At 32.2% G+C, this 25,322-nt stretch overlaps 1 protein-coding gene across 1 annotated transcript in view; it reads right to left on the bottom strand.

Annotated features, from left to right (window-relative positions):
• Positions 1–2,179: 2,179 nt before the first annotated feature.
• TFEC (transcription factor EC) overlaps positions 2,180–25,322 on the bottom strand; it is a 71,514-nt gene continuing 48,371 nt past the window's right edge. Inside the window, exons 6-10 of the mRNA XM_057732145.1 lie at positions 14,576–14,690; positions 12,531–12,587; positions 8,831–8,906; positions 3,456–3,603; positions 2,180–2,560 (exon numbers count right to left, since the gene is read on the bottom strand). Coding sequence (XP_057588128.1) covers positions 2,180–2,560; positions 3,456–3,603; positions 8,831–8,906; positions 12,531–12,587; positions 14,576–14,690 — 777 coding nt within the window. The remainder of the gene's footprint in view (positions 2,561–3,455; positions 3,604–8,830; positions 8,907–12,530; positions 12,588–14,575; positions 14,691–25,322) is intronic.

The following is a 25,322-nucleotide window of genomic DNA, read 5'->3' as shown; positions in this document are numbered from 1 at the left end:
GTGGAATTTTGTCATAAAATATACAATGTTCTCTGGAAAATTCTTGAGGAAATGTATCTTATTGCTGTCTTTCATGTGATATCTTTTAGATGAATTTATCTATCTGGCTTTGACTACTATTCCTATAAATTAAGAGTTTTTTCATGAAAATTATTTTAATTCTCCAAACTCTGAGCTAATGCTGTAAGCTAAGCCTGAGATAATTAATATACCATAAAGATTTAATATTTTTTCCACTTTCATTAGCATTAAAATCTCAAATTTTATGATGACATAGTTTTTCATGTGAGTAATACCTGAAGCACCCTTTCAAAAGTTTATCCCGAAGTTAATATTCATGAAACATTACATCTCAATCACATTAGTAACGTACAGTAGCATTTTAATTTTTATCCTTCTGCCTCCTAGTAAAAAAAAATCTATTTCTACTACATGATTTCATCTTGGTTTTCAAGAGCTTTCATAAGTTGTTGCCAGTATTTTTCGGGACTCCCAACAGGCATCTTCTAAGATGGCCAGATCTTTCTAATGAATATCTCATGGAGACACTTCCCCAACTTATTCTCACTTTTATCATTTGGTTGATATTATTCCCCTGTGTAGCCTCCCCTCCACCAAATGTATGCTTTTTAAAAGAAGTTAAATTCTGCTATTCCCATACACTTTTGTGATTCTCCACTCTTCACTTTTATTTTCTCTGACCTTCTGTATTTGCAGCTTATGCTGCATCATGTGGACTTTAATTTTAAATGTCTTCTATCTTTTGTCGTGGTTTTTCATGTAGTCTTGTTAATTCCCTGAGGAGTAAGACCATATCTTGCTCATCTGTTCTACATTTTCACAGAATTTCTTGCAGCTTTGAGTATCCCTCCATAAATACTCATTGATCAGATGATCATTCATGTAGGTCTAGCACAGAGCAACATGCTTGGTAAGTCCATTCCCAATCCTTTGAAGAAGCTCCAGAGAGAAAAATTTGAGTACAGCACCATAGATATAAATATTCTTAATATATGCCTTTAACAAAGATTGTAGGGTACTCTAAGTACTTACAGGAAGAGAACTTTATCCTCCACTCAGAACTGAATGTAATAAGAAAGACTTTCTGCTTTACTAATTATTTTGTCAGTTGGCAATCCAATTTTCAATATTTCATCAATTTGGAGCAAAACTGTATCAACTAAAAATTTAAATCCAATTTTGGAAACAGTAATAAGTTTTATTTAACAAATTAACAAATTGTCCTCGTAGGGGGACTTTTGATATTTTATTTGTTGAAACTAATTATCCAATATTTCTTCTTGATGAAGTAAAAAGGATTTGGAATGTAATTTCGGATGCTGATTAGAAAATCAGAAGAATGAAGGGAAAAAAAAAGAACATATATTAGGTAAGAACGTTTGGTGGGGTTATGTTTGTGTGAAGTGATAACATTCTAGCCAATATTCTTGAGGAAAGTATTCAATGTGTTCCTTTTCTGAACTGAACATGTCTCTATAAATATGCAAAGATGCTTTCAGAATTAGTGTAATTGAACTGACCACAGGAATTCAAGACTAATTTTAGAATCCAAAGTTTTTTATAAATTTCCTGTATTTTATTGTGGAAAATTCTAATGTTTATTGTAGATTCACTTTTCAATAATAAGTGGTAGATAATCTATCTTTTAATTAGTTCCCCTTTAAGGCTTGGACTTTAGACAACATATCCACCAGACAATAGAAAAAGGCAATGAACCTCCAGATCTGTTGATCTTGATTCTTGAAAACTAATGTTGTCAGAATTGAATAGGAAGGAGATGGAACTAAGTAAGAAAATGTTTGTATATTTCAGAAGGTTTATTCTTTGCAGTCTGTTAGTTCCAATAGCACATCACCAAGTCACTACTTTTAAAACATCTGTAGGGAGCTATTTCTTATGTTATGCCTCTTTCCAGGAGAACAAAATTTAAGAAGATTTGGACTCAGTAGTCAAAGAGAAAAAAAGTATTTTTGCTCTTAATAATTCTTCAACACTGTTTTTCTTCTTCCTGTGAATTCTGTTGTTTCTAGCCAGTTTTTCATGAAGAATATATTCCTTTCAGAAAAATTAAGCCAAAGTAATATATAAAACAGAGAGCTTAATTGCAAGCACCAGCATATAATTGCTTCCCAGTTGATGAATTGAGCCTGTTTATTTTTTATAACTCATCACCATCATCTGAGCTAAAGCTGCTTCTCCTACTGCTCTCTTTGGAAACTGCAGGGGAAGTGGCAGATAACAGAGGATCTGTTCCAAATGGAGATATTGTGTCATCCAGTAGCATGTCATCCAATCTTTGTTCCTCTTTCAAAGCCGCACTAAATGATAAATCTGTGAAGTGTGACAAAGGGTCAGAGAAGGCCATAGCTTGATCGCAGAGCTCAGGGCTTGTCCCTTGTGACACAGTCAGTTGTTGGCAATAGTCTACTGAATTCTGCTCAAGATGGGTCCGTTGTTTGGTAACGTGAGCACCTAAATCAACTGTGCCAAGTGAAGCCAGGGTTGGCAGACCATGAGCACGAGCCTGTATTTCTAGTTCCTGCAATTTCAAACAAGAAAAATTAAATAATGACTTTGAAAGTAAACTTAACTCTAGAGAATAAGCCACAAATAGATCTAAAATATTAACAAATAGATCTATAATAATACATTACTCTTCACTCAAAACGAAGAGTAATATATATTATAAATATTCTTTGCAAATAACAGAGTATGGTGTTTTTCTAATGCTTGAAAAATAACCCTGAGGAAAATACTCAGATTTAAAAAAAAATTTTTTTTTCTCCCATTGTTCGTTAAAGGGATACGTGACATATAATGGTCCCACAGCGGCTCAGACTACAATGCAACTATTTGGAGATAGTGGAAATCTTCCAGTCGTTCCTCTTGATTGATTTTTCACTATAGAACCATTTCATGGAAACAAGAGTGTTTTACCTCACAATAAGCTTGCTCATATATTAAAGAAAAAATCTTGAGAGTATGAAAACGAAAACCTATATTTTGAGATTTTATGTCACAAAATAAACTGGCACAATATGCCTTGTAACAATGAAATCCACAGCAATGTTCCTAAATAAATAAAAGGGGAGAGGAGAATTTAGTGTCCAATATTATCCAGAGAAACAAAGGTTCTGCTAATTATTATTTTTTTGACCGGGATAATATTTGTGTGGTTATAAAACTGGTTCTATTTTTTGCATTTTGCAATTATTGTCATTCATTACATATTTTTAAAGCCAACTTAAACCTAGATTTCTAATCAAAACCTAATTGAATCACTCTAATATGTGAACTTCTAAAGGCAATAAAATTATCCTTGGGAAGAAAAATAATTGTTAATAAGAAAAAAATAAATGAGACCAATGAGTAAAGCTGATGATGGTTAAGTCATATGTAGGCTACATGGTTCATGGCAACTTTCTTATAAAAACCTGAATTCGGAGTAGAAGGCGCCTGTTAGCCTGCTCTAATTTCTTCTGTCTGTGTTCTAATTCTCGAGCTCTCTGTTGTTCTTTTTGTAGCCACTTGATGTACTCCACTGATGCTTTTAGAATGGTTCCTTTGTTCCAGCGCATATCACTGTAGAATGGAGAGATAACCTTTTCACAATTGTGCATGTCAGCAGAATTCATAAGAACTTACAAAATCTTTTACATTAATATGAAATAATGATTTACATGACTATTATTCACTCTTAGATATTATTGCTTCTGAATAGAAATTTTAATAGAATAGTTAAGAAGCCCTTATATAGTAAAATTAATCCCAGAATGAAAATAAGTGTCAAAAGAAAGTAATAAAGTGACTTTTTGTGGGAGAGCTAAATGCAATATCATGATTCTACCATTACAGTTTTTATATTTTTAGTGAAAATTGCTTTTATTATTAACTCTGAGATTAAAATCTATGTGTGGTATTTCTGCATTAATGAACTAGGAAATGTACATTACTGAGGACTTAAGCCTAAATTTTTTAAGATCATTTCAAATGTACCAATCTTTTAACCTACTTTCTATAAGGTTGCTTTTATGCTTCTAAGAAAAAAAATAAGGTCCCTCCTGAATGGTGATCCTGAGTAAATGTGAAACAAATCAGAGCTTGGCAACATCACTTTATGCAATGCAGCAAAACTTTCTAGAATCATGAGGCAAATTTTTCTGCACAAAAAGGCATGAACACTTTATTTTTAAAAAGCTGGATATCTATTTTTAAGTAAGTTTAAAATAAGTAAATACAATTAAACATTGCCAGTAATCTTCAGGCTGTAGCATAGAAAAAATATTTTATTGAAACATTTTTAGACAAGAGAAATGACAAATCTGGAATTACACAACAGGCTACTGATTTTAATGTCTAAAAACATACATCAATAAATTTAATACCATCTGACAATTGATAATATGTATGGAGAATAAGGCCAAACTAACTGCTAAAAGTTAATCAGAGCTGTTGAAAAATCTGTATGAATTTTCAATTTAGAATCATGAGATTTTTTTTAATACAACAGAAAGTAAACTTGTAGGGAAATTTTTAAAAGACATTACACTGCATGTATTTTTAGTTTATGTGATCTACATAAAATACATGGAACTTAATATGTATTTATCAAGTGCTCAGAAGTGGGAAAATATAGTTTATGAAAAATCTGACTGGCATGTGGCCTCACTGAAAATTCAGGTTAGATGACAATTTCATTAGCTGTAACAAATTAAAGGAAGATAAACATTTTCCTACCAAAGGTGAAAATGCTTATTAGGTGAGAATGCTGAGATAAGCCATCTTCTACTGAAATGCACCAAACCATTGCCAGTGTCTGTCTCAAGCTTGAAAATGCTTTGTGAGTTCTCTGGGGCCATAACACCTGTTGATCATTCCAGGCACAGTGATTTATCTACTGGTGGGATGGGTAGGGCAAAAGAGGCTACTTTTGTCATTAAACCAATAAAGTATCTGTCACTGAAAAGTTTAGTGAACTCCTGAATTAAAACTCTAAGCAGCAACAGGAGCCTTATGGCCCTAATTCTGTTTCCTATTTTTCTCATGGGAAGAAAAACTTGAACAAAAGGAATAGAATAAAAACAATAACCCTAGTCAACTTTGAAATTTAAGGTACTGTTTATTTAGGTCTAAAATAAACATTCAAAGTTGTGGTAGAAAACACACAATGGGTTTTCCTACAATATCTACTTTGATGTCATTCCACTAAATTTTTAAAAATTCACTCTATTTTAAAGCTATTTTAATATATGAGGTTTCTTCTTAAAATATTTCAAGTTTTCCAAATATATTAAGAAGATGTTTACCTCTCTTCCAAGATAATTTCAAGCAGCTAGGCATTAAAAACATTATATATGACAGTATACTATAAACACTAATACACACAAAGACATGCCTAAGGAGTGAATGTTGATACTGGCTTTTCATTTTCTAAAATAATTTTCTTTGAAAAACTTAAATCTTTGGGGGAGTTAAAAGCTTTAATGTATGTAGGGCTAAAGCAGGTAACAGAAACATGTAAGTTGGAGTAAGAATGCTGCCAGGCAAAACTATGCAAAATGTATAACCTGTTGTCATCTTGGGAGTGCACATGCACTTAAAAGCATTAAAAAATAAAAAAAAAAAGAAAACACCATCACAGGTCTGATTCTTCTTGCTTTGATCAACATTTTGAAACTTCTGATTCAGAAAGTCTTGTTAGGTCTCATTTACTACCTCAACTGCCATTCTTACACAAAAGCAGGAGAAAGTTCTGACTGTAGAACAAAAAAAAATCAGTTTGGTAGAAATAAGCAAAAAAAAAAAAAAAAAAAAAACCACAACAATTTTATGTATAAAAAAAGTAGAAAAAAAGAATAATTTAATAGCACAAGTAGAATAATTCATGCTCTGTTGGCATTTTTTTATATCTACAAATACGATTTTTTTGTAAATATGATTAATAAAAAACACATATGAAGTATATCGCTACCACACATCTATAGAAATGCTTCACTTTTCGTATTTATTAGTTTTGTTTGATTTCATTTTTCAGTAATGGTTAAGAGATTGTCATTCCCTGGTATTGCGTTTTTCATTTCATTTTCTCAACATATATATCTCAACTATAGCTGTTTACTGTATTTTCTTCCCTCTGACCATACTATTTTTACCCAGCAAAGAAGAAAGACGTATAAATTTCTGAATGTTTTTGATACACAAAAATGGCAACTTCACAGACTTTAAAATGCCTTGAGCTATTAGCTTTCATTTCCTAAACCAATCCCTAAGTTTATTCTAGTCATGAGCTGGAAAGGTCCTCAGAGCCTTTTTATAACCAAAGCTTCAGAGTTCCTGCTACTTGCCCAAGAGCATGTGGCGTTTAGAACATGAGTCCTAGGTCTCCTCTCTCAATTCAGTGCTGTTTCTGCAACTCTGTGGCTTTCCCACTTTTTCATATGCATCTGCCATAATGTGTTTTTATTGTGACCCAGTGCACTCTTTGTACATAAAACTGCAACAAAGGTCTCCTGAGGTATTACTATCCTCCTAGTGTGTAATATGTAATACTCTGATATTTTCAGTGCCTACGTATAACATAATAGAATTAAAACAATTAATAATTCCCCTTTCTGAGATCTATAAAGAAGAAAAAGCCACTTAAGAACACCTACAATGAAGTTTTCCCAATTATGGTCCCTTTCAGATGTGATTCTGTGATACATTAATTTCCCATATTCTAGATCAGGTCACACCTTGTTTTGGTCAATAAAGTTTCACTGGTCGCAGTCATGCTTTTGCATACACATATTGTCTATGACTTCTTTCATGCTACAATAGCAGAGTTGAATAATTGTGAGAGACTTTATGCTCACAAAGCTTGAAATATTTACTATCTGGCCCTTTAGAGCAAAAGTTTACCATTCCCTGTTCTAGACAATGAATTAGAACCAGAAAGGAGCTATTTTATAACCAAAGCTTCTGTAAAAGGTAGAGTAATAATTATCCCTCACACAAGCTTTATAATTTTTAAGGTATTCTCATAAATATTATTTGGCTTTATTTTCATAAAAACTCAACCATATAATTGGCACTTTACAGGTATGGTGACATCTAAAGATGTTCAGTCAGCTTCAGAGTCCAGTCTCATAGTCTCACCTATTTTCTGCATATAACCTGGCCCAGGCACTGTGGGATAGCTCTACCAGTTACAAGGGAAGCTCTCTTAACTGACCTTTATCTAATCACTTTCAGGATTAATTAATGTTCTCCATTCCCTTTGTGACACTCACTGACTGTTGTCAGAACAAAGTAGATAATAGAGGCCACTGAGCTACCTTCAGAGACACCCAGGTACTCCTGTTATCCTTGTGATGACATGTGCTTACTGACAGGCTGTTAAATGAGTGCCCACTATACTGATTACTCTGCTAGTATAATTAAATTATGTGTATGTTAACTAATGAAGTATGAATGCAAAAGAAGAAAAAGCATTTATAAAAATAGTTATTGTTTTTAGGAAAAGTATATTAAAAGCTTTGGAAAAACTCCTGTAAAATGTCTGTAAAAATAGTTTGCTAAAAAATATGCTGTAACAAATTAGGGTGCAAACATTTAAAAAATCCATCTACACTTAGGTTGTTGGCACTTAGGTTTTTGTTTTATCTTTTAAAAATTAAAATAGACTGTACATTTTTGTGCACTTTATGTAAGAAAGAAAAATTGAAACACATATTCAAACAAAAAGGTCTTGGCCTTACATCAAATGTTTGGTGAATAAAAGTGCATTTATATTTTAAGTGTTAAAAAAAAAAATCCTATCAGGAAAATGGGTGTTCTCTTTTGCTAATAGAAAGAGTTGCATGCTTAGAGACTTTGAAAGATTTGAAAAATTATTGGTAGGACCTACACCAAGACTGAACTCTTCAGACTCTCCATCCAGTGCTCTTTCTGCCATTCTACTCAAGATGCCCTCACTATCTACTACACCCATAAAAATAAATATGGCATTCTATTATAAATGATTGTATTGTCCAAGTGAATTAGCATTTTTGCATTTAGGGAAAGATTACTTTCAAATTTCACAAATATCATGTTATCACACATCATCATTTCTGAATAATGGATATTTGCCAGTATTCGGAGAGTTCAGTTCTCAGTCTGAGCAAAACATTTTTTTTTAAGTCATTATTAATGCTGCAATATTTTCATGGTTTTAGAGAAACACTCAACATGCTAAATTAATCTTCTGTTTAATCAACTATTTCTTGAAATTTACAAGCCCAAACATCTTGTTTAACTGACTTTGTGACTGTACAACACCAAAACCTAACTGAAAATTTAATTACAATAACTGATTATTGACTGTCATCAATCAGCATGTTTTTACAATTTTATTTTTTCTGCTTGCATATCTCCAGAATTTTGGAACCTCTGAAGATTCAACATTCCAATTTTCACGTACACATAGACCTTAAATTGGAAGAATTGCTATAATCATAAGTTGAGGATACCAGTCATTATTATGAAAGCATTGTTACTACCACTAAACTTGTAAATATTGGTGTCATACAGAAAGATCCACTATGTACTGAGAAGAAATAATTTACTTATTTCCTATAGCTCAATAGGACAAGTATTAGTAACAACCTTGATGCTTAATAACAATCAGCCTTGAATAGGTATTAAAAAATGAGACCATCAGTAGCCTTATCTTTACCATAGCTGCTTAGTTTCCCAGTCATTGGTTCTCCCCTCCCCCTTTACCCTCCCACCCATTTTGGGGGGTATTGAAACCATAACATTATTAAGAAATGATTGTTGAACTCACGGATCATTAGACTTTGGAATAAGAGTGCCAAGCTCCTTGATTCGGTAATTAATATTATACCTTCTTCTTCTTTCAACTATTAAAAAAAGAAATATTATTGATTATTTTCATTACAGCACAATTCATTTTTGATCCACTGTAAACTTTCTTAATAATCTTTGAAAAACAATGAGCAAAAAAAGTCCCATTTAGTCAAGAGTACTTCTCAACAATAAAATAAAAATTCTAACATACTTTATTCTAAAAGTAAAAACAGTATTAGAATTGTGATTCTATTATTCACAATTATTTTAAAACATTTCTCTCAAAAACAACATTTTTATCATTCTTTGAAATGCTATAATATTTACTCATACCAACATATAAATACATATGTATATGCACACACACTCTCTTTTCTCATACATTCCACTGAAAGGCTAACACAAAGTTTGGCACATGGTAGGTATGTGTGCCCAAATAGACTGTGACCTCTTTGAGGGCAGGGAGTGTTTCTTTTGTACCTCCAGTGGGCTTGGCATATAAGAGATGCCAAGTAAAAGTATGTTGATTAGATTATAAATATAGTTTTCTAATTTAATAACTTTCAGTAATATACAGAGCAGTGACACAAACTTTGGCATGCATCAGACACACTTGGAGGGATAATTAAAATACATTTGTACCCCGTACCTAGAGATTCTGATTTTCTTAGGACTGGGTTGGGACTCAAGAATTTGCATTTCTAACAAGTTCCCAGGTGTTGCTGATGCTGCTTGTCTAGGGCCCACACTATGAGAACTACTGATATAGGTTTTTATTCAGAGACTGCTTTGTCAGTTTGCATTTCCATGCGTCCATTGTTTATGGAAATAATGTGCATCTAGTAAATGTTCAATAAATGTCAAATATACAAATAAGTAGAGCTTTCTATATTTTCCCTTACCTGAGATCAGTCTTATAGAGCATAGAGTAGGCTTGTAGTCTACTCTATATTCCCAGTATCAGGAACCACAGCTATGCATAATATTGTTTAAGTAGATAACATGCTTAAAGCTTTTTAGAGAAATGAAGGAACTAAAATGTCATGAAGAAGAAGAAAACTATATGTCAAAAACATTAAACAATGTATGCTTGAAAAATAAGATCTGTTACCGGAAGCAAGGAAAGTCAAGAAAAAACATCAATTGTCTTGGTGCACCTACTCTACAAAGCAATTTACCATGAAAGAACTTGACCTTTAGGAATAATACACTGGGAGTCCCCTGAAATTAGTATATAACTGATTCTTGGGAGAGCTTATTTTCCCTCTTTACCAATCCTATTTTTCCTGTGCATATGATTCGAAAAACTGACACCAAACAAAAAACTGAAAAGAAAATAAACAAAAGTAAAGTTGATAGAAATACATTTATATTTTACAGTGAGAATTTATTAGTAATTCTATGTTCACACATACTCATTCCTATATTATAAAACAGACTTTTAACAATAAGATGAAGAGCAGCTATGAAGGATGTTCACAATTTTATCTCAAAATAGGAGACTGGTTTAGTCCTATAATATTTCTTCAAAATCTATTATTTAAATGCACCATATGTAAAATATCAGAAATTCCTACTCTGCTCTTATTGGATTGTACTCAATAAAACTTTTAATGGCTAATTACAATGAGAAGTTTGGTTCCTCAGTGTTTTCATATCCAGTTCTAGTTGTTTGTAAAGGAGTCAGGTTTTAAGAATTACTAAATTATTTCATGCTATATGTGATTTCACTCTTCACAAAGTTTTTGATATATTCATTCATTCCTATCCTTAGATCCAGGCAAGAGGTGCCCCTCTTCCCAGATTCCACACTCAAGAGGAGCCCCCTTTGCCTTCTTTCTTTTTTCTTTTCTTTCTTTCTTTCTTTTTTTTTTTTTAACCACACCTATCCACACTGAGCAAGGCAGCCACAGCACAAAGGGATCCCCCTTCTAAACTACACTCTGGGTAATTTGCAACAGGAATATCCTCCCAAATGCCCTGAGCCTGTTCAGGTTTCTTCCCAGGTCCATCCTCCTGGGGGAGGATCATGACACCAGGGTGCTCACCCTAGTCCCAAGGTGCTGACAAGGGGCATTTGTTTCCAGAGATATGTATAGAACTTGAATATACAAAGTGAGGGGTTCACACTCATGTTTGAGGCCACTTGTGGCATAGAACAGAATCGGGGGTAGAGAGAGAAGTGAGGTGGGCTGCTGGCCAAGGGCTGGCATTGCCCCAACCTGACATTCCCACTCAGAATTCTGAGGATCTGAGAATTCTTATTTCACACCTGACTTTCCAATCTTTAGGAAGGATAGAACATACTAAATATAGCATTTCCAGCTTGAGTTACAGTTTTTAAATACTTAGATATCTCGTAAGTGGGACCTTATTTGTCCTCTAGCTATGATCCTCACAAATCTTAGGGGCTATCCTAGATTCATATTTAAAACATGATATTTATTTTTTGGTAACATTGATATCTCCCAGGAAGCAAAATCACTCAGTAACAGAATCCAGATTAGAAAACACTTTGATAATGGTCATAGCAGGTACCTATTATACTTTACTTTAAATGACCTGTTATTTAAAGTGCAAACATAGAGGAGAGAAGAAAGGAACAAAGAAGGTAATAGCAGGCTTAAAACTAAGAGAGAAGCCTGTAGTTCCTCGATATAGTTGTTCTGCCAACAACTAGCTTCATCTTTCAGGTTCTACTTGTCTCATCAACTGCACCGAAGCTTGTCTGCTCTGCCACTAAGTGATCAGAATCAAATCAGTTCCCTCTCCATAACTACTCCAAGGACTGTTATAACCACGGGTCAGCCCTCTCTTCAGTCACATAGAAGCCTACTCTGTGACATAGGCAGATGCTTTATGAACAGACAGATGCAGGTTTCACAGGTACATGTGGAATCAATTTCATCTAACCACATGTAAGGAAATTCCTGGTTTGTTTTAGAGCTTCAAAGTTTTTATTTATTTTTATTCTATTCTGTTCTTTTCTGATTTTTTGATTTAGCTCCCAGAACAAAAAAAGCTTCACACTCAATTAGTCAAGTTTACTTAAGACAGTTAAGCACTTGAGACACAAGGAAGCACTCTAAAGCTCACCTTGCCCCTAGACAGCTCCCCTGGACTGCATTTACCCATCTCATGTGACCCATTATCAGAGTCAAATTGAACCCTAGGAAGGCATCTGAGGCCCCTTTTTTGTAGCAGCAGTGGAATTCAGCAATACAACATAAGCAATACTTTCAGATAACTTATCATTAGGAAGGAAGGAGCAGATTGACACAGAAAGATAAAAATCTGGAGTTACATTTCTTGCAATTTAAATGGTATACATTTTCTAAAGTCACTTTTATCTCTTTAAACCTTGGAGTCAGTGAGTCACAACAGAGTTCAAAAGTAACTCAATGCACTCATGTCCCTCACATGCAGTCTTCTAGAGAGAGGGAATGATTAAGGAGACAACTTGAGATGTTTTACTTCATAAAGATGTCTAGATTTTCTGAGAGTTCACATTGTTTAAATTTCCGAGTGTAGCTCTACCAGTGAACACATACACTTAATTTTGGTCATCTGATCTCAAAATATTTACGAGGTGATTATAAAATATCACACATTTTAACCTCCATGCTTTTCCTCTTTCATTAATTAATTTTGTTTAGAAAAAAGGAAAATATACTCACTGAGGTTGTGGTTGTCCTTTTTTTGTCTCTCTTTTGCCAAAGCTCGAGTATCAGTTTCTGATCAAAAAAGAAGATAATTGAAACAGTACTTATTTCTACCTTAATCCTTCTAGCCAACATAATCCAGAAATACAAGTGAAAATATAATATTACTTGTTCCAAGTGGTATAATAATTTCTTTTTTTTCAAATATTTAGAAATTTGGAAAAGAGTACTTTTTAGTAAGAGGGCAGTGACAAAACCAATGAGCTTTGAACAGTAAAACCTGGATTTGTATTCTGGCCCTCCACTTAATAGCCTTGTGGTCTGTTACCTAAGAGCTCTATGTCTAAGCCTCCTCATCTGTAAAACTGGCATAATATAATACCTGATAGTCATTGTGATAATTAAAAGACGTACAGCACAAATCAAATATTAAACTGCTTAATCATTTTTATCAGTATTGTTCTCAGAATTTTAAGAATATTCAGAATTATTTCAAGCTAAATTTTTACAACCTATGTTTTTTATAAATAATTATGCTTTCTACATCCCAACAACTGGAACTAACTACATTTCTCAGATAGTCATATTGAACAACTCCATACTTCGAGTAAGTGGCACCACATGCTATGTGGTTGTGGGCATTTGTGATAGTCAGCCTCCAACACAGCCCACAGTGATTCTCATTCATGCTATTCATACCTTTGGTAGTTCCCTTCCACACTGAATAGGGCTGACCTGTGAAACCAATAGAATTTTGTGGAAATGATTAGTGTGGTTTCCAAGACTATGTCATAAAAGACATTTTCAGCTTCTCACTTTAGTATCCCTTGAATCGCTAGTTGTCCTGTCATGAGGACAGCTGAGAAGCTCTATTTATAGGCCAACAAGGTAAAGAACCAAGGCCACTCGCCAACAAGCAGCACTGACTTGGAAGACCTGTGAGTGAACCGCCTTGGGAGCACATCCTCCAGCTCGTCCAGTGGCAAATGTCTGTACCCCTGGCCAACATCTTGACTGCAACCTTTTGAGAGACTCTGAGCCAAAATCAATTTTACATGTCACCTCTGGAATTTCCAAACCATAGTGATTGTATGAGATAATAAATGTTTATTATTTCAAGCTGTTAAGTTTGGAGTAATTTGTTATACAGCAATAGATAATTAGTACAATGTTCTTTGAATTATTCTAGTTTCAAAATAGAAATACATTTATTTAAATTTGTTTAAGACTATATTTATTAATTTTAGTTTAAATAATTTGAATGCATAGATATTTTTGAGTTATTGGTTAGACTCCAAGGATGGATATATTTCATATGTTTAAAATGTTGATATTAACTATGTAAAAATATTTAAAGATCAGTGTTTGTTCTCCAAACTAAAAACTTGTTACAGAAATTTCAACTGAATTTTTTTTTATTCTTATGGAGAAACTAATACTGGACTTGTAAGTCAGGAAATCCCTATTTTGATCCACTTCTGCTTCTAATCAGTTGTATGGCTTTGGGAACATAACTCCTCTGACTGTTGATTCGCTCATCAACATATTAGAGGAACTTGACAGTGACCCTATAATTCCTTTGAGTTGTAACAATTTTGAAATTTACTATTGAAAACTGAGGGGTTTTTACCCACTTGGTAAGAGAAAGTTAAATGTGAATCACAAAATCATGAAATAAAACAAGCTAAAAAGGGAAAAATCTAATTTTCCTTAATCTATTAATGTTATCTTGCAACCATGTTAATAAATTGCATCTATTCAATATCAAAATGAAGCTATGTTAAGTGAAGAACTTAGTCAAACTGTCATATACATATGAATAGAGGTTATATGTATATTCTCCCAACTCCCAAAATAATTAATTAATTCAATTGAACTGTAAGTTATATTAACTTGCTGCTTGGTTGCCATAGAGAAAAAAAGATGGATTTACTCTCTAAATGTCTCCCATTTTAACTATTTTAATAATATTTTTAAAATCCTCTTTAGCTTGGAAATATATGTCACTCATGCTTATGTAGTTGATTTTTAAAAATATAAAATTATAAAAGCAATGTTACCTGTAATTTCTCTTTTCATTGGTAGACTACTTGGACAAGAAGCACTTGTAAGGCCCATATTAACTGGTGAAATTCCCTGCTCACCACTATACACATCCAAAATACTTCCAGATAGCTTTAGAGGAAAGAGGAAGAAAAGAGCAATCAAATCTTCATTGGATGTTGATATATTTAGTTGTATATTTTAAATTTACCACTTCATCAATAGTAATTTGTAATATATAACATTTTAATTTTAAACAAAAGTGAGTATGCATTAACTTTGTAAAATCATTGTGGGATGCTTGTGGATTTGTTCAAAAAAAGCTACTTGTATTTAAGCAAAAGGAGAATTTGATCCAACACATTACCTGTGTTGAATCAAATGAAAAAGATTAAAAATATCATTTTTGATAAAAATCAATATACATAGTGGAAAAGTTGGGGATTTCCCTGGTGGTGCAGTGGTTAAGAATCCGTCTGCCAATGCAGGGGACATGGGTTTGAGCCCTGGTCCAGGAAGATCCCTCATGCCACAGAGCAGCAAAGCCCATGCACCACAACTACTGAGCCCATGCACTGCAACTACTGAAGCCCGAGCACCTGTGCTCCGCAACAAGAGAAGCCACAGCAATAAGCCTACACACTGCAATGAAGAGTAACCCCTGCCGCCGCTCACTGCAACTACAGATGCACACAGCAATAAAGACCCAATGCAGCCAATAAATAAATAAATAATTTTAAAAATAAAATAAATAAATAATTTTTAAAAAAAAAGAAAGAAAAGTTGGGAAGTTCATTGCATATCATAAATTAGGTATAATGGTTGAACATTTTGGAAGCTTTCTTAATACCATCAGTGCTACCAGCAACTCACAGTCAAGAGGTGTTTTACACTGCTAATTAAGTGAAAAAATTTCTCTCCTTCCTGGAAGGCATACTTTTTCTCACTGTACACTTAATGTTCTAGACTATTATAAATATCCCAGCTGGTAACCAAAAGTAGTCTAAAACTGCTTTTGCCTCTAGTGGATATAAGGTATATCCAATTACAGCAACACTGCAATTCTTAAAGTGCTTCTTGGGAACAATTTTTCAGAAAGCTAAGATACTTTATACACAATTCAAAATTGTACCAATTTGTTATTTAAAATGTGCTTATTGATCCGATCTCCCAAGAAAATTAAATTTAAATAGTATTCATAACTAAAGTTAATATTGATTATTCCAGAACAAGCTACATTTAAAATATAAGATTTGAACGTTTGAAATATTTTCATTCTAAGTATCTTTATTTCATTTCTGGGAAGTCAACCAAGAGCTGAATAAGCAGTATCTTTTTCCTTTCCTTAAGAACTAGAAATAATACAAGTAACCAAACAAAACTATAAGCAGATTACTATGGAGACTCTAATTCCTTACTCCCACTTTTTACAAAACTCCAATTCAAACTGAGGAAAATTTTTTAATATTTATAAAATCAGACTGAAAATAAATGTGAAGAAAGGACACATAAAGACCAAAATTAGTTTCTGACATAATAATCTATTAAACTATATAATTAATATTGTATATTTCTGAGGGGAAAAATCATTGAAAATACAGTGGAAATCAGGCTAAAATATAAATATATGTGCATATCAATAAGGACATTATAGATTGCATATGGTATTCTGATGTATGTTTTCATATATTGGTTCTTTTCATTATTTACTCTATTAGGACTCCTCATCTTTATTTTATATAAATTCATTATTTAAAAAGTGTATTTTTGCTTCTTGGACCTTATAAAGGAGATCCTTAGGTGGGATATATATTCCCTCTCAATTTCCTCATCTGAAAAACAGGACAGGGACAAAGTTGACCAAATTGGACAGATGATGAGTATTAGTATCAGAACAATACAATTAGGAAGAAATCCTAAAAGCAGATATTTCCCTAACATGTGAGTCATTTAGTTATACTGGTAAAATTTTAAAGTTTCTAAGATCTTATTTGAAACCCTGTTGGCTATAAGATGAGGCATCACCAACCTGAACTGTACATTTCCACTGTGCCTCTGAGAAACACAATGGATGTGCTGAACAAAAAGACAGGGAGTGAGGGAGAAGTAAGAGGGAAAGAACTGGGAAAAGGGCACTTTTCTCTGAAGAGCTTGAATTCAGATGGATTTCAATGCAGCAGTGGCAAATAGCAGAAATGTTTGAGAAGAAAAGAAGCCATATTACATATATACTGCAACAATAAAGTGATAGGTTTCTAACTATAGCATTTCACTGGGTCCATATTACCTGGTTAGACTGTACCTAATGCATTTTTCCTTAGAAATGGGGCTGGAATTCTGATAATGAATCTAATCTTGCTTAACTGTGGGTATATTACGTCTTCTCCTGACCTTGGTTATTGTCTAATTTATGCCCTGAAGCACAATGATTAATATCCTATTTAATTTTATGCTGTAGGTACTACTCCATTTCATGTAAATGGCTAATCACTTTTTGAATATCATTAAACAATTGGTTTCAATTTAAAAGTATGTAATACATTTCACATAATCTAAAGAGCCTTTTCTCCATTAAAAGATATAAGGGTACAGTGCTACATACATATCGGAAAAGGCTTACAAAGCAAAATTATAACTACTTTTGTCAAAGGTATAAGTTACTTAGGTATTAAAGTCTAAGTCTTAGCTTTATTTTATAGAGTAGTAGGCAACTGAATAGATATTTTATGAAGAATATTTATTATTCTGGTTAAAATACAGATTACTTTTTCAGAACAACAAAATCATTGACATAACAATAGGGAAACACTATTTTAGAAATAAATTCATAAATTTTAAAGACATCTAATAAAGAATTTATTATAAAATATTTTCAACAAGGTAGAACATACTCAAGACAATTCTTCTTTCCAGTAGAAAATGTGAACTCCTGATCTGAGAAGTTCTTTGAAGTGAGAAGTGATTGGCAGTGGTTCCTGATGTCCAAGATTCTCTACCCTGGATTTTATTTACACCTCTCTACTAAGATCATAGAGACTGAAATGGACTGGGAACTGACCTTCCCACACATACACTACCTTTCAGAGTAGCCAATATTCCCTAAAGAACATTAGCTCACAGGTCAAAATATTAAAACATTCAAGGAAAATGACTGTTTTAAAAGTTAAACAACATGCAGTGTTAGAAATAACGTCAAAAGCAAACATTTTAGAAATAAAAAGTAAAAGATCACATGAAACCAAGTTTTTAAAATCAACCTAGTGTACATTTTAAAAGAAATAAAAGAATTTATAATATCTTTATAATATAAAATAACTTATAATAATTTATAAGGTAAAATAATAACAAGAAAGCATAAAAATGGCCAAAGTGATCATGCAAAAACAGGAGACATGAAAATATAAATACTTAAAAAAAGAAAACTATGGAAAAACAGTGTAATGAACACTGAGAAAGAAATAAAAGAATTAGTAAATTTTAAAATCAAATTAAAGTAATCTCTCAGGAGGGTGATGAAAAGGACCAAGAAACAAAACATATGAAAGAAAATCTAATTAATATGTAGGATAGAATTATTAGAACTAAAATACAGATAGGTATTAGGACTCTCAGAGAGAAAGAATAAATACAACTGGAAGGAAGAAAATATTTTAAGAAATAATGAAGATGAATTTCTTAGAATTACACTAAATAAAAGACCAAAGTCTTTTGGTCTTTTACCTTATCTTATTTTATCATTGTTTTATTTTGATTTAAAAATCAAAGGACCTACAGAATACCAAAGAAGAAAAACCTACACCCAGACACATTAGAGTGAAATTTAAGAGTATACGATGACAAAGAGAAAGCTCTAAAAGCCCAGAGAGAAAAAGAGAAGATTATGTCAAAGGAATAAGAATCTGATTAACACAAAATTTTTCAATAGCAAAATGGTTGAAAGAAGAAAGCTAATCAGTATTTTTCAAATGTTTAAAGAAAAGAAATTAAAACACAGCATTTTATATCTAGCCCAAATATCGTCCACATATGTGGCCATGACAAAAAATATTCTTAGAGGTATAAAATGCTTAAGAATGTTTACCCTCAAGGACTAATCTTGAAAACAGTTTTGGATGAAGTAAATATGATACAAATAAATAAAACATGTTCTAGACAAAAAAAGCATCAAATATCTTGGTAAAATGGTTGTAGTCTAAAAAAGAAGAAGGGAAATAAAAATCAAAGATAAAATGAAACATATAGCCATATAACTCAGTATTAAAGTCTAGATAATATCAGTATGATTGGGTTGGAGTAGTAAAAAAACCAATCAATGTGAAAGTAACACGTACTAAAGAAAAACATTAAAATATGAGACACACTTAAGTAATAAAATGATGAGAGAAACAGGTGAAAATATATCAGTAAGAATGATCAATGTAAATAGGTCAAAAACCTCAGCTAAAAGGTTGACAGTTTGGTTAAAAAGACAGTATTTAGATCTATGTAGCTTACAAGAGACACAGCTACATTGTAAAAGGACACATAGGATTGAAAGTTAAAAGATTGGAAAAGATATGTCCAGTAAATTATAACCATAAGAAACTGATGAACTACATTAATATCAGAGAAAATAGGCTTTAAAATTAGAAAAAAATTATTAGGGATAGAGTCACTATCTAATAATAAAGAATTCAATTCTTCAAAAAGGCACAGCAATTATGAGCAGGCATGTACCTAATAAAATAACTTCAAAATATGAAAGAAAATGTTTTGAATACAAGGAGAAATTAATAAATCCATCAATGTAGTGGGAGATTTCAACACCCTTCTCCCTGTTTTTGAAGAGTCAAGTAGACAAAAATAACCAGTAATGTTCTAGATTTGAACAATAAAAGTAAAGACCTAATAGACATGTATATAGGTCTACATCTAAAAATTAGAGAATGCACAGTTTTCCAAGTACATATGGAACATATATAAATACTGATCATGTACTCAGCAAAAAAAAAAAAAAAACCTAAAACCAACCCCCCCCAGAAAAAAACTTCAAACATTTCATAGAGTCCTTGATTTCCTAAATATTTAGAAATTCTCAAATGACTCAAGAGTAAAGACCAAATCATACTGGAATTTAAAAATAAATGAAAGATACTGAAAACATGCATAAAGAAACATCTGGCATACGGCAAAGCAATGTTTTGAAGGAAATTTATACCCTTAAAGATGAGAAAAATAGATAAAATTTTTGAAATTTGATAAACTAAGTGTATTTCTCAAAAAGTTAGAAAAAGACCCAATAAACTCAAAGCAAGTAGAACAGATAGTAATATAAGATCATAAATCAGTGAAAAACAAAACAATGCAAAAGGCAAAAGTTTTGTTTTGTTTTGTTTTTTCAGTTAACAAACTTGACATGCCTCTTGTAAGACTGACTAAAAAGAATAAAGGCTGAACAAATGATATCTTAAATGAAAGGAGGCTATAACCATAGTCCAAGATGAGATTTATAAATTTTTTTCCTCAGGATCAGGAATAAACAAGACTGGGATACCTGCTTTCATCATTTCTTTTTAACATAGTATTGGAAGTCCTAGTCAGAGCAATTAGGCATGGAAAAGAAAGTCATCCAAATTGGAAAAGAGTAGGTAAAATGATTTTTGTTCACAGATGACATGATCTTGTATTTAGAAAATCATGAGGTTACACACACACACACATGCACAAACACACAAAGGTATGAAAGCTAATAAATGAATTCAACAAAGTTGCAGGATACAAAATCAACATGCAAAAATGTGTTGCATCTTTACATGCTAACAATGAACAATCTGAAAAGGATATTAAGAAATCAATGCCATTTACAATAACATCAAAAAGAATAAAATACTTGGGAATAAATTTACCCAAGGAGGAAAAGACTTAGACACTGAAAACTAAAAAATATTGCTTAAAGAAATTAAAGAAGATATAAATTAATGGAAAGATATCCCATGTTTTTTGATGATAAGACAATATTGTTAATATGACAGTACTACACACAGCAATCTACAGGTGCAATCTAATCCCTATTAAAATCCTAACAGTGGTTTTTGCAGAAATAGAGAAATCCACATTAAAATTCATATGGACTCTCAAGGGACTCTTAATAGCAAAACAATCTTGAAAAAGAACAAAGTTGGAGAACTCAAATTTCCATATTTCAAAACTTACTACAAGGCAATAATAATCAAAACAGTGTAGTATTGACATAAAGACAGACATAGTGGAATAGACAGCCCAGAAATTATTCCTCAAATATATGGTCAAGTGATTTTTGACAAGAGTGCCAAGACCAAGACAGTCTTTTCAACAAATGATCTTGAGGAACTAGACAGCCACATGCAAAAGTTGAAGTTGGATTCTTATACCATAAACAAAAATTACTAAAAATGGATCAATGACTTAAACATAAGAGTTAAGGTTGTAACACTCCTAGAAGAAAAGATGAGGGAAATTCTTCATGATATTGGGTTTGGTGATGATTTTTTGGATATGACACCAAATTACAGGCAACAACAACAACCCAAACAGATAAATTGGACTTCATCAACATTTAAAACTTTTGTACATCAAAGGACACTATCAAGAGAGTGAAAAGACCCACAAAATGGAAGAAATTACTTGCAATTAGTATATCTGTTAAGAGATTACTATCTAGACTACATAAAATAAACTCCTATGAACCACAAAAATAGCAATAAAAACAATCCAATTTTAAAAATGAGCAAAGAACTTGAACAGACATTTCTCTGAAAAAAGATACACAAATGGTCAATAAAGACATTGAAAGATACTCAACATCATTAGTCATTGGGGAAATACAAATCAGTACCACAATGTTTTACCACTTCACACTTATTAAGATGACTATTATCAAAAGAAAGGGAAATGTGTTGGTAAGGCTGTGGAGAAAATGTTACCCTTGTGCATTGCTGCTGAGAATGTGAAATGATGCAGCCACTGTGGAAAATAGTATGACAGTTCTTCAAAAGTTAAACATAAAATTAGAATATGACCAATGATTTCTCACCTCTGGGTATACACCAGTAAGAGTTGAAAGCAGATACTCAAACAGATACTTGCACACCAGTGTTCATAGAAGCATTAAATAGCCAAGGGTAGAAACAAACCAAATGCCCATCAATAGATGAATGGATAAAAAAAACATGGTATATACATATAATGGAGTGTTATTCAGCCATAAAAGGTAATGAAGTACTGGTGCATGTTACAACATGTATGACTCTTGAAAACATTATGCTAAGTGAAAGCCAATAGAAAAGGACAAATATCGTATGATTCCACTTACATGAGTTACCTAGAATAGTCAAATTTATATTGACAGAAAGGAGGCAGAGGTTACTAAGGGCTGGAGGTAAGGGAAAATGGGGAGTCATTGTTTAATGGGTGCAGGGTTTCTGTTTGGAAGAATAAAAAGCTCTGGGAATATAGAGGGTAATGGTTAAATAACATTGTGAATCTATGTTATGCCACTGAATTGCACACATTAAAATTTTTAAAATAACAAATTTTATGTTATATGTTTTACCACAATAAAATAGATAATAAGAGAGATTACCTACAACAATTTTCTGATGACTGTGAATGCTTAGGAAAAAATACTTAAATTTCTAGAAAAATATTATTTTGTAGAACTGACTACACAAGTAATTAACAGCTTGAATAGTCTTATGATTATTGAAAAAATCAAAGCAAACTTTAAACATATTACACAAGAAAAAATCTGGACTAGACAGTTTTATGGGCAAAACTGTCACATTTTCAAGAAACGTACCATCTCAATTTTGTACAAACATTTCCAGACAATAGAGACAAAGAGGAATATGTTCCAATTCATTGAGACTGAAACCATATGAAACCATTATGAGAAAAAATATTATAGTCCCATTTCATTCATGACTATAAATCTTAAGTAAAATATTATTAGTAATTTGAGTTCAAGAGAATATAAACAAGGTAACTTGCCATAATCAAGTGAGATTTCCCATAAATATATTTTATGATGTTAAAAGAGAAAAAGAAACTCTATGATCATCTCAATAGAATTTTTAAAAAGTATCTGATAAAATTCAGTCCCATTTATGATAAAATTCTTAGTTTATGAGAACACAATAACTTTCAATAATAGAAAAATATAGCTCTGCCTGTATTTAAAATCAGTGCTTCCCTATGAGAAAGGGAAAATCTGGGTACAAAATTATTGTACAAACATTAATAAATCCATTTACTCGCACCAGGCCAAATGCGGTAAAGAACACCATAAATGATCTGACCTACTTCCACATATGTTTTTTTCTGACTCTTTTGGCCTCTTTCTTTTCCATATACTAGGTTCAATCTGTTACCTAGTTTTGACACTTTTTTTTCTTTTAAATCATTGGTCAGTTTAAATTTTCTTCTCTATCCTCATATCTCAAGATCCTCAGGGCCTTCAGCCTAAATTATATATCCCTCCCTCCAGTATCCCTTCATTCCTCTCAGTTAGTTTCCAACTGCTCCTTTCAGACCAACTCATGTTTTAAAAATACAACTATCTTCTGATCTCTCCCAGCTCAAAAACCTAAAATCTAATCTCTCTCCTTTAACTCATATATTAAACTCAAACTCTTGTGTCCAGCTTTCAAAATCTCATTAGATGGCCCCACATTATCTGGTCAACATTATTTACCACTACTCTCAAGTTCTGAAAGATTTCTCATCATCACATACACATATGTAGCCTATGTCATAGCTTCCAAAGATAGATTTCCCTCTCCAGTGGGAGGGAGGAGGCAAGAGGATACAATGTTGCCAAGCAGAACCTATGAATCCACTTATGGAGAATCTTTTAAAGATAATAAAATACAAGCATTTTCATAACATATACGTAACAACATATTATATGCTAAGCATGTTTCATAGTAATAGCAAATAACAGCATCTCAAGTAAACTTTGTAACAACTTTACGAGTGAAGTTCCATAGTTCCCATTTTAAATATAAATAATTAAGACTCTGAAAAATTAAGTAATTATCTCAAGATCATACAGCTGTAATAAACAGAAGACTTGGGATTAAAACTTAGGTCTGTCTAACACAGAGCCTGGATTCTTTACTACCTGTCCTATTGTGGAAGGGTCCTTGTCTTAACACTTTAATGGTAAGAAGTGTTTTGAAAACTCCAGAAAGTTGGAAGCCATTGGAGAATATTTTTCTCAGTTTTATTCTTTCCTACTGCTATTTTCTGCACCTCAAAAGTCCTCAGGCCTTCTTTAAGTATCAAAATACAACCTACTCTCTAAGACTCAACTTATGGTCCAAACCATCTCTAATACCCTCCCTTATGAAAACGTGGTTTAATTTTTTTCTTCACCAAAACACTACATACAGTACTAAGAAACTTGTTCACAAATTTAATAATTTAATTCATTTTTATTGTTTTACCCCTCTTCATTTATATTCACTCAGCAGGATAAAGGGTGCCATAGTACCCAGGAATACTCATTATATTCCTGAAAATTGATTATTTATGTAAAACTCTGAAAATTTTCTGGAGATACATACATATGCATTTGTATATATATATACATATATATAATAAGCATATATGTATTATGTATAGTATATATGTGTGTTTGGGTGGTATGTGGTGTGTGTGTGATGTCTCTATCTCCCAGATAATCTCATTATAAACACACAAAAAAGAAAGTCTTATATGTATATATATACACATATATATACATATTATATTTCCAGATAATTTTTCAGTATAGATACTAAAAGAAAAAAAAAAAAAACCTCTAAACCCATACATATAAGTGTATATATGATATCTATATCAAATATTTAGTGTGAGTTTCATAGGAAAGTGAGGGGAAATTTTGAGTTGTTTGGTTCCTCTAGCTTGCTTTTCTCTGAACACATTTATTGTGAACACAAAATGGCAAAATTGAGCTTGAGACTATTGGATAGAATAACTGTAGGCATAGAAAAAAGATAAACTTCAGGAATAAAGAGTGAGCACTGTAGGAGAGTATATATCACACAATGTAAGCATACATAAAAACTGACATTTAAAATATTATTTTCTTTCCTTTTGTGTATTTATTCATTTAAACATAGTAAACTAGATTTTTCCAGTTTTAGGACAGATACAATTGATCTCCCTTTAACTTTATTTTATTTGCTGAAGCAGGGCTCTGAGGTCTGAATGATAAACACTGAAAAGGGAAGTCCCACTGAGTTATTATTTTTTTGTTCTATTATAAGTGAATAAAAATAATCTTTTGGGCGGGTGTGGGAGATTCCTGTCCTTGACCAGCTAGTTCATAACAGAAATAGAAAAGATAAAATACAAAACAGAGAATAGTAACATAATAAATGCTTTTGCACCATATACTTTATATATATATATACATTCTATTTAGTAACAAACATAAACACTACAACGAAAATTAGTAGAACCCTCACTTTTTGATAGAAAGGTCACAATAAAACATTATTTTTAACAATTTTTAACTAAATAAAAACTATCTTGTAAGTAAACAAGCTTGTCAATACAGCAGATTATGTATTATGCTTTTCAAAGCTCAACTTCTACATACCTTATTTTATTGACTATTAGTTTATAAAGTTTAAATTCAGTATTTAAGGTGGTTTCATCTCCAAACATTGAAAGAATTCCAAAATGCACTTGCTCACCAGTTTTAATTTTGAAGTGTCTATAACCTTCACAATAGCAATG

Source organism: Hippopotamus amphibius, chromosome 4 (genome assembly GCF_030028045.1).
Source record: "Hippopotamus amphibius kiboko isolate mHipAmp2 chromosome 4, mHipAmp2.hap2, whole genome shotgun sequence".
NCBI classification, from domain to species: Eukaryota; Metazoa; Chordata; class Mammalia; order Artiodactyla; family Hippopotamidae; genus Hippopotamus; species Hippopotamus amphibius.
Note: the sequence above shows the minus strand (reverse complement) of the source record. Positions and strands in the feature narration are given on the sequence as shown.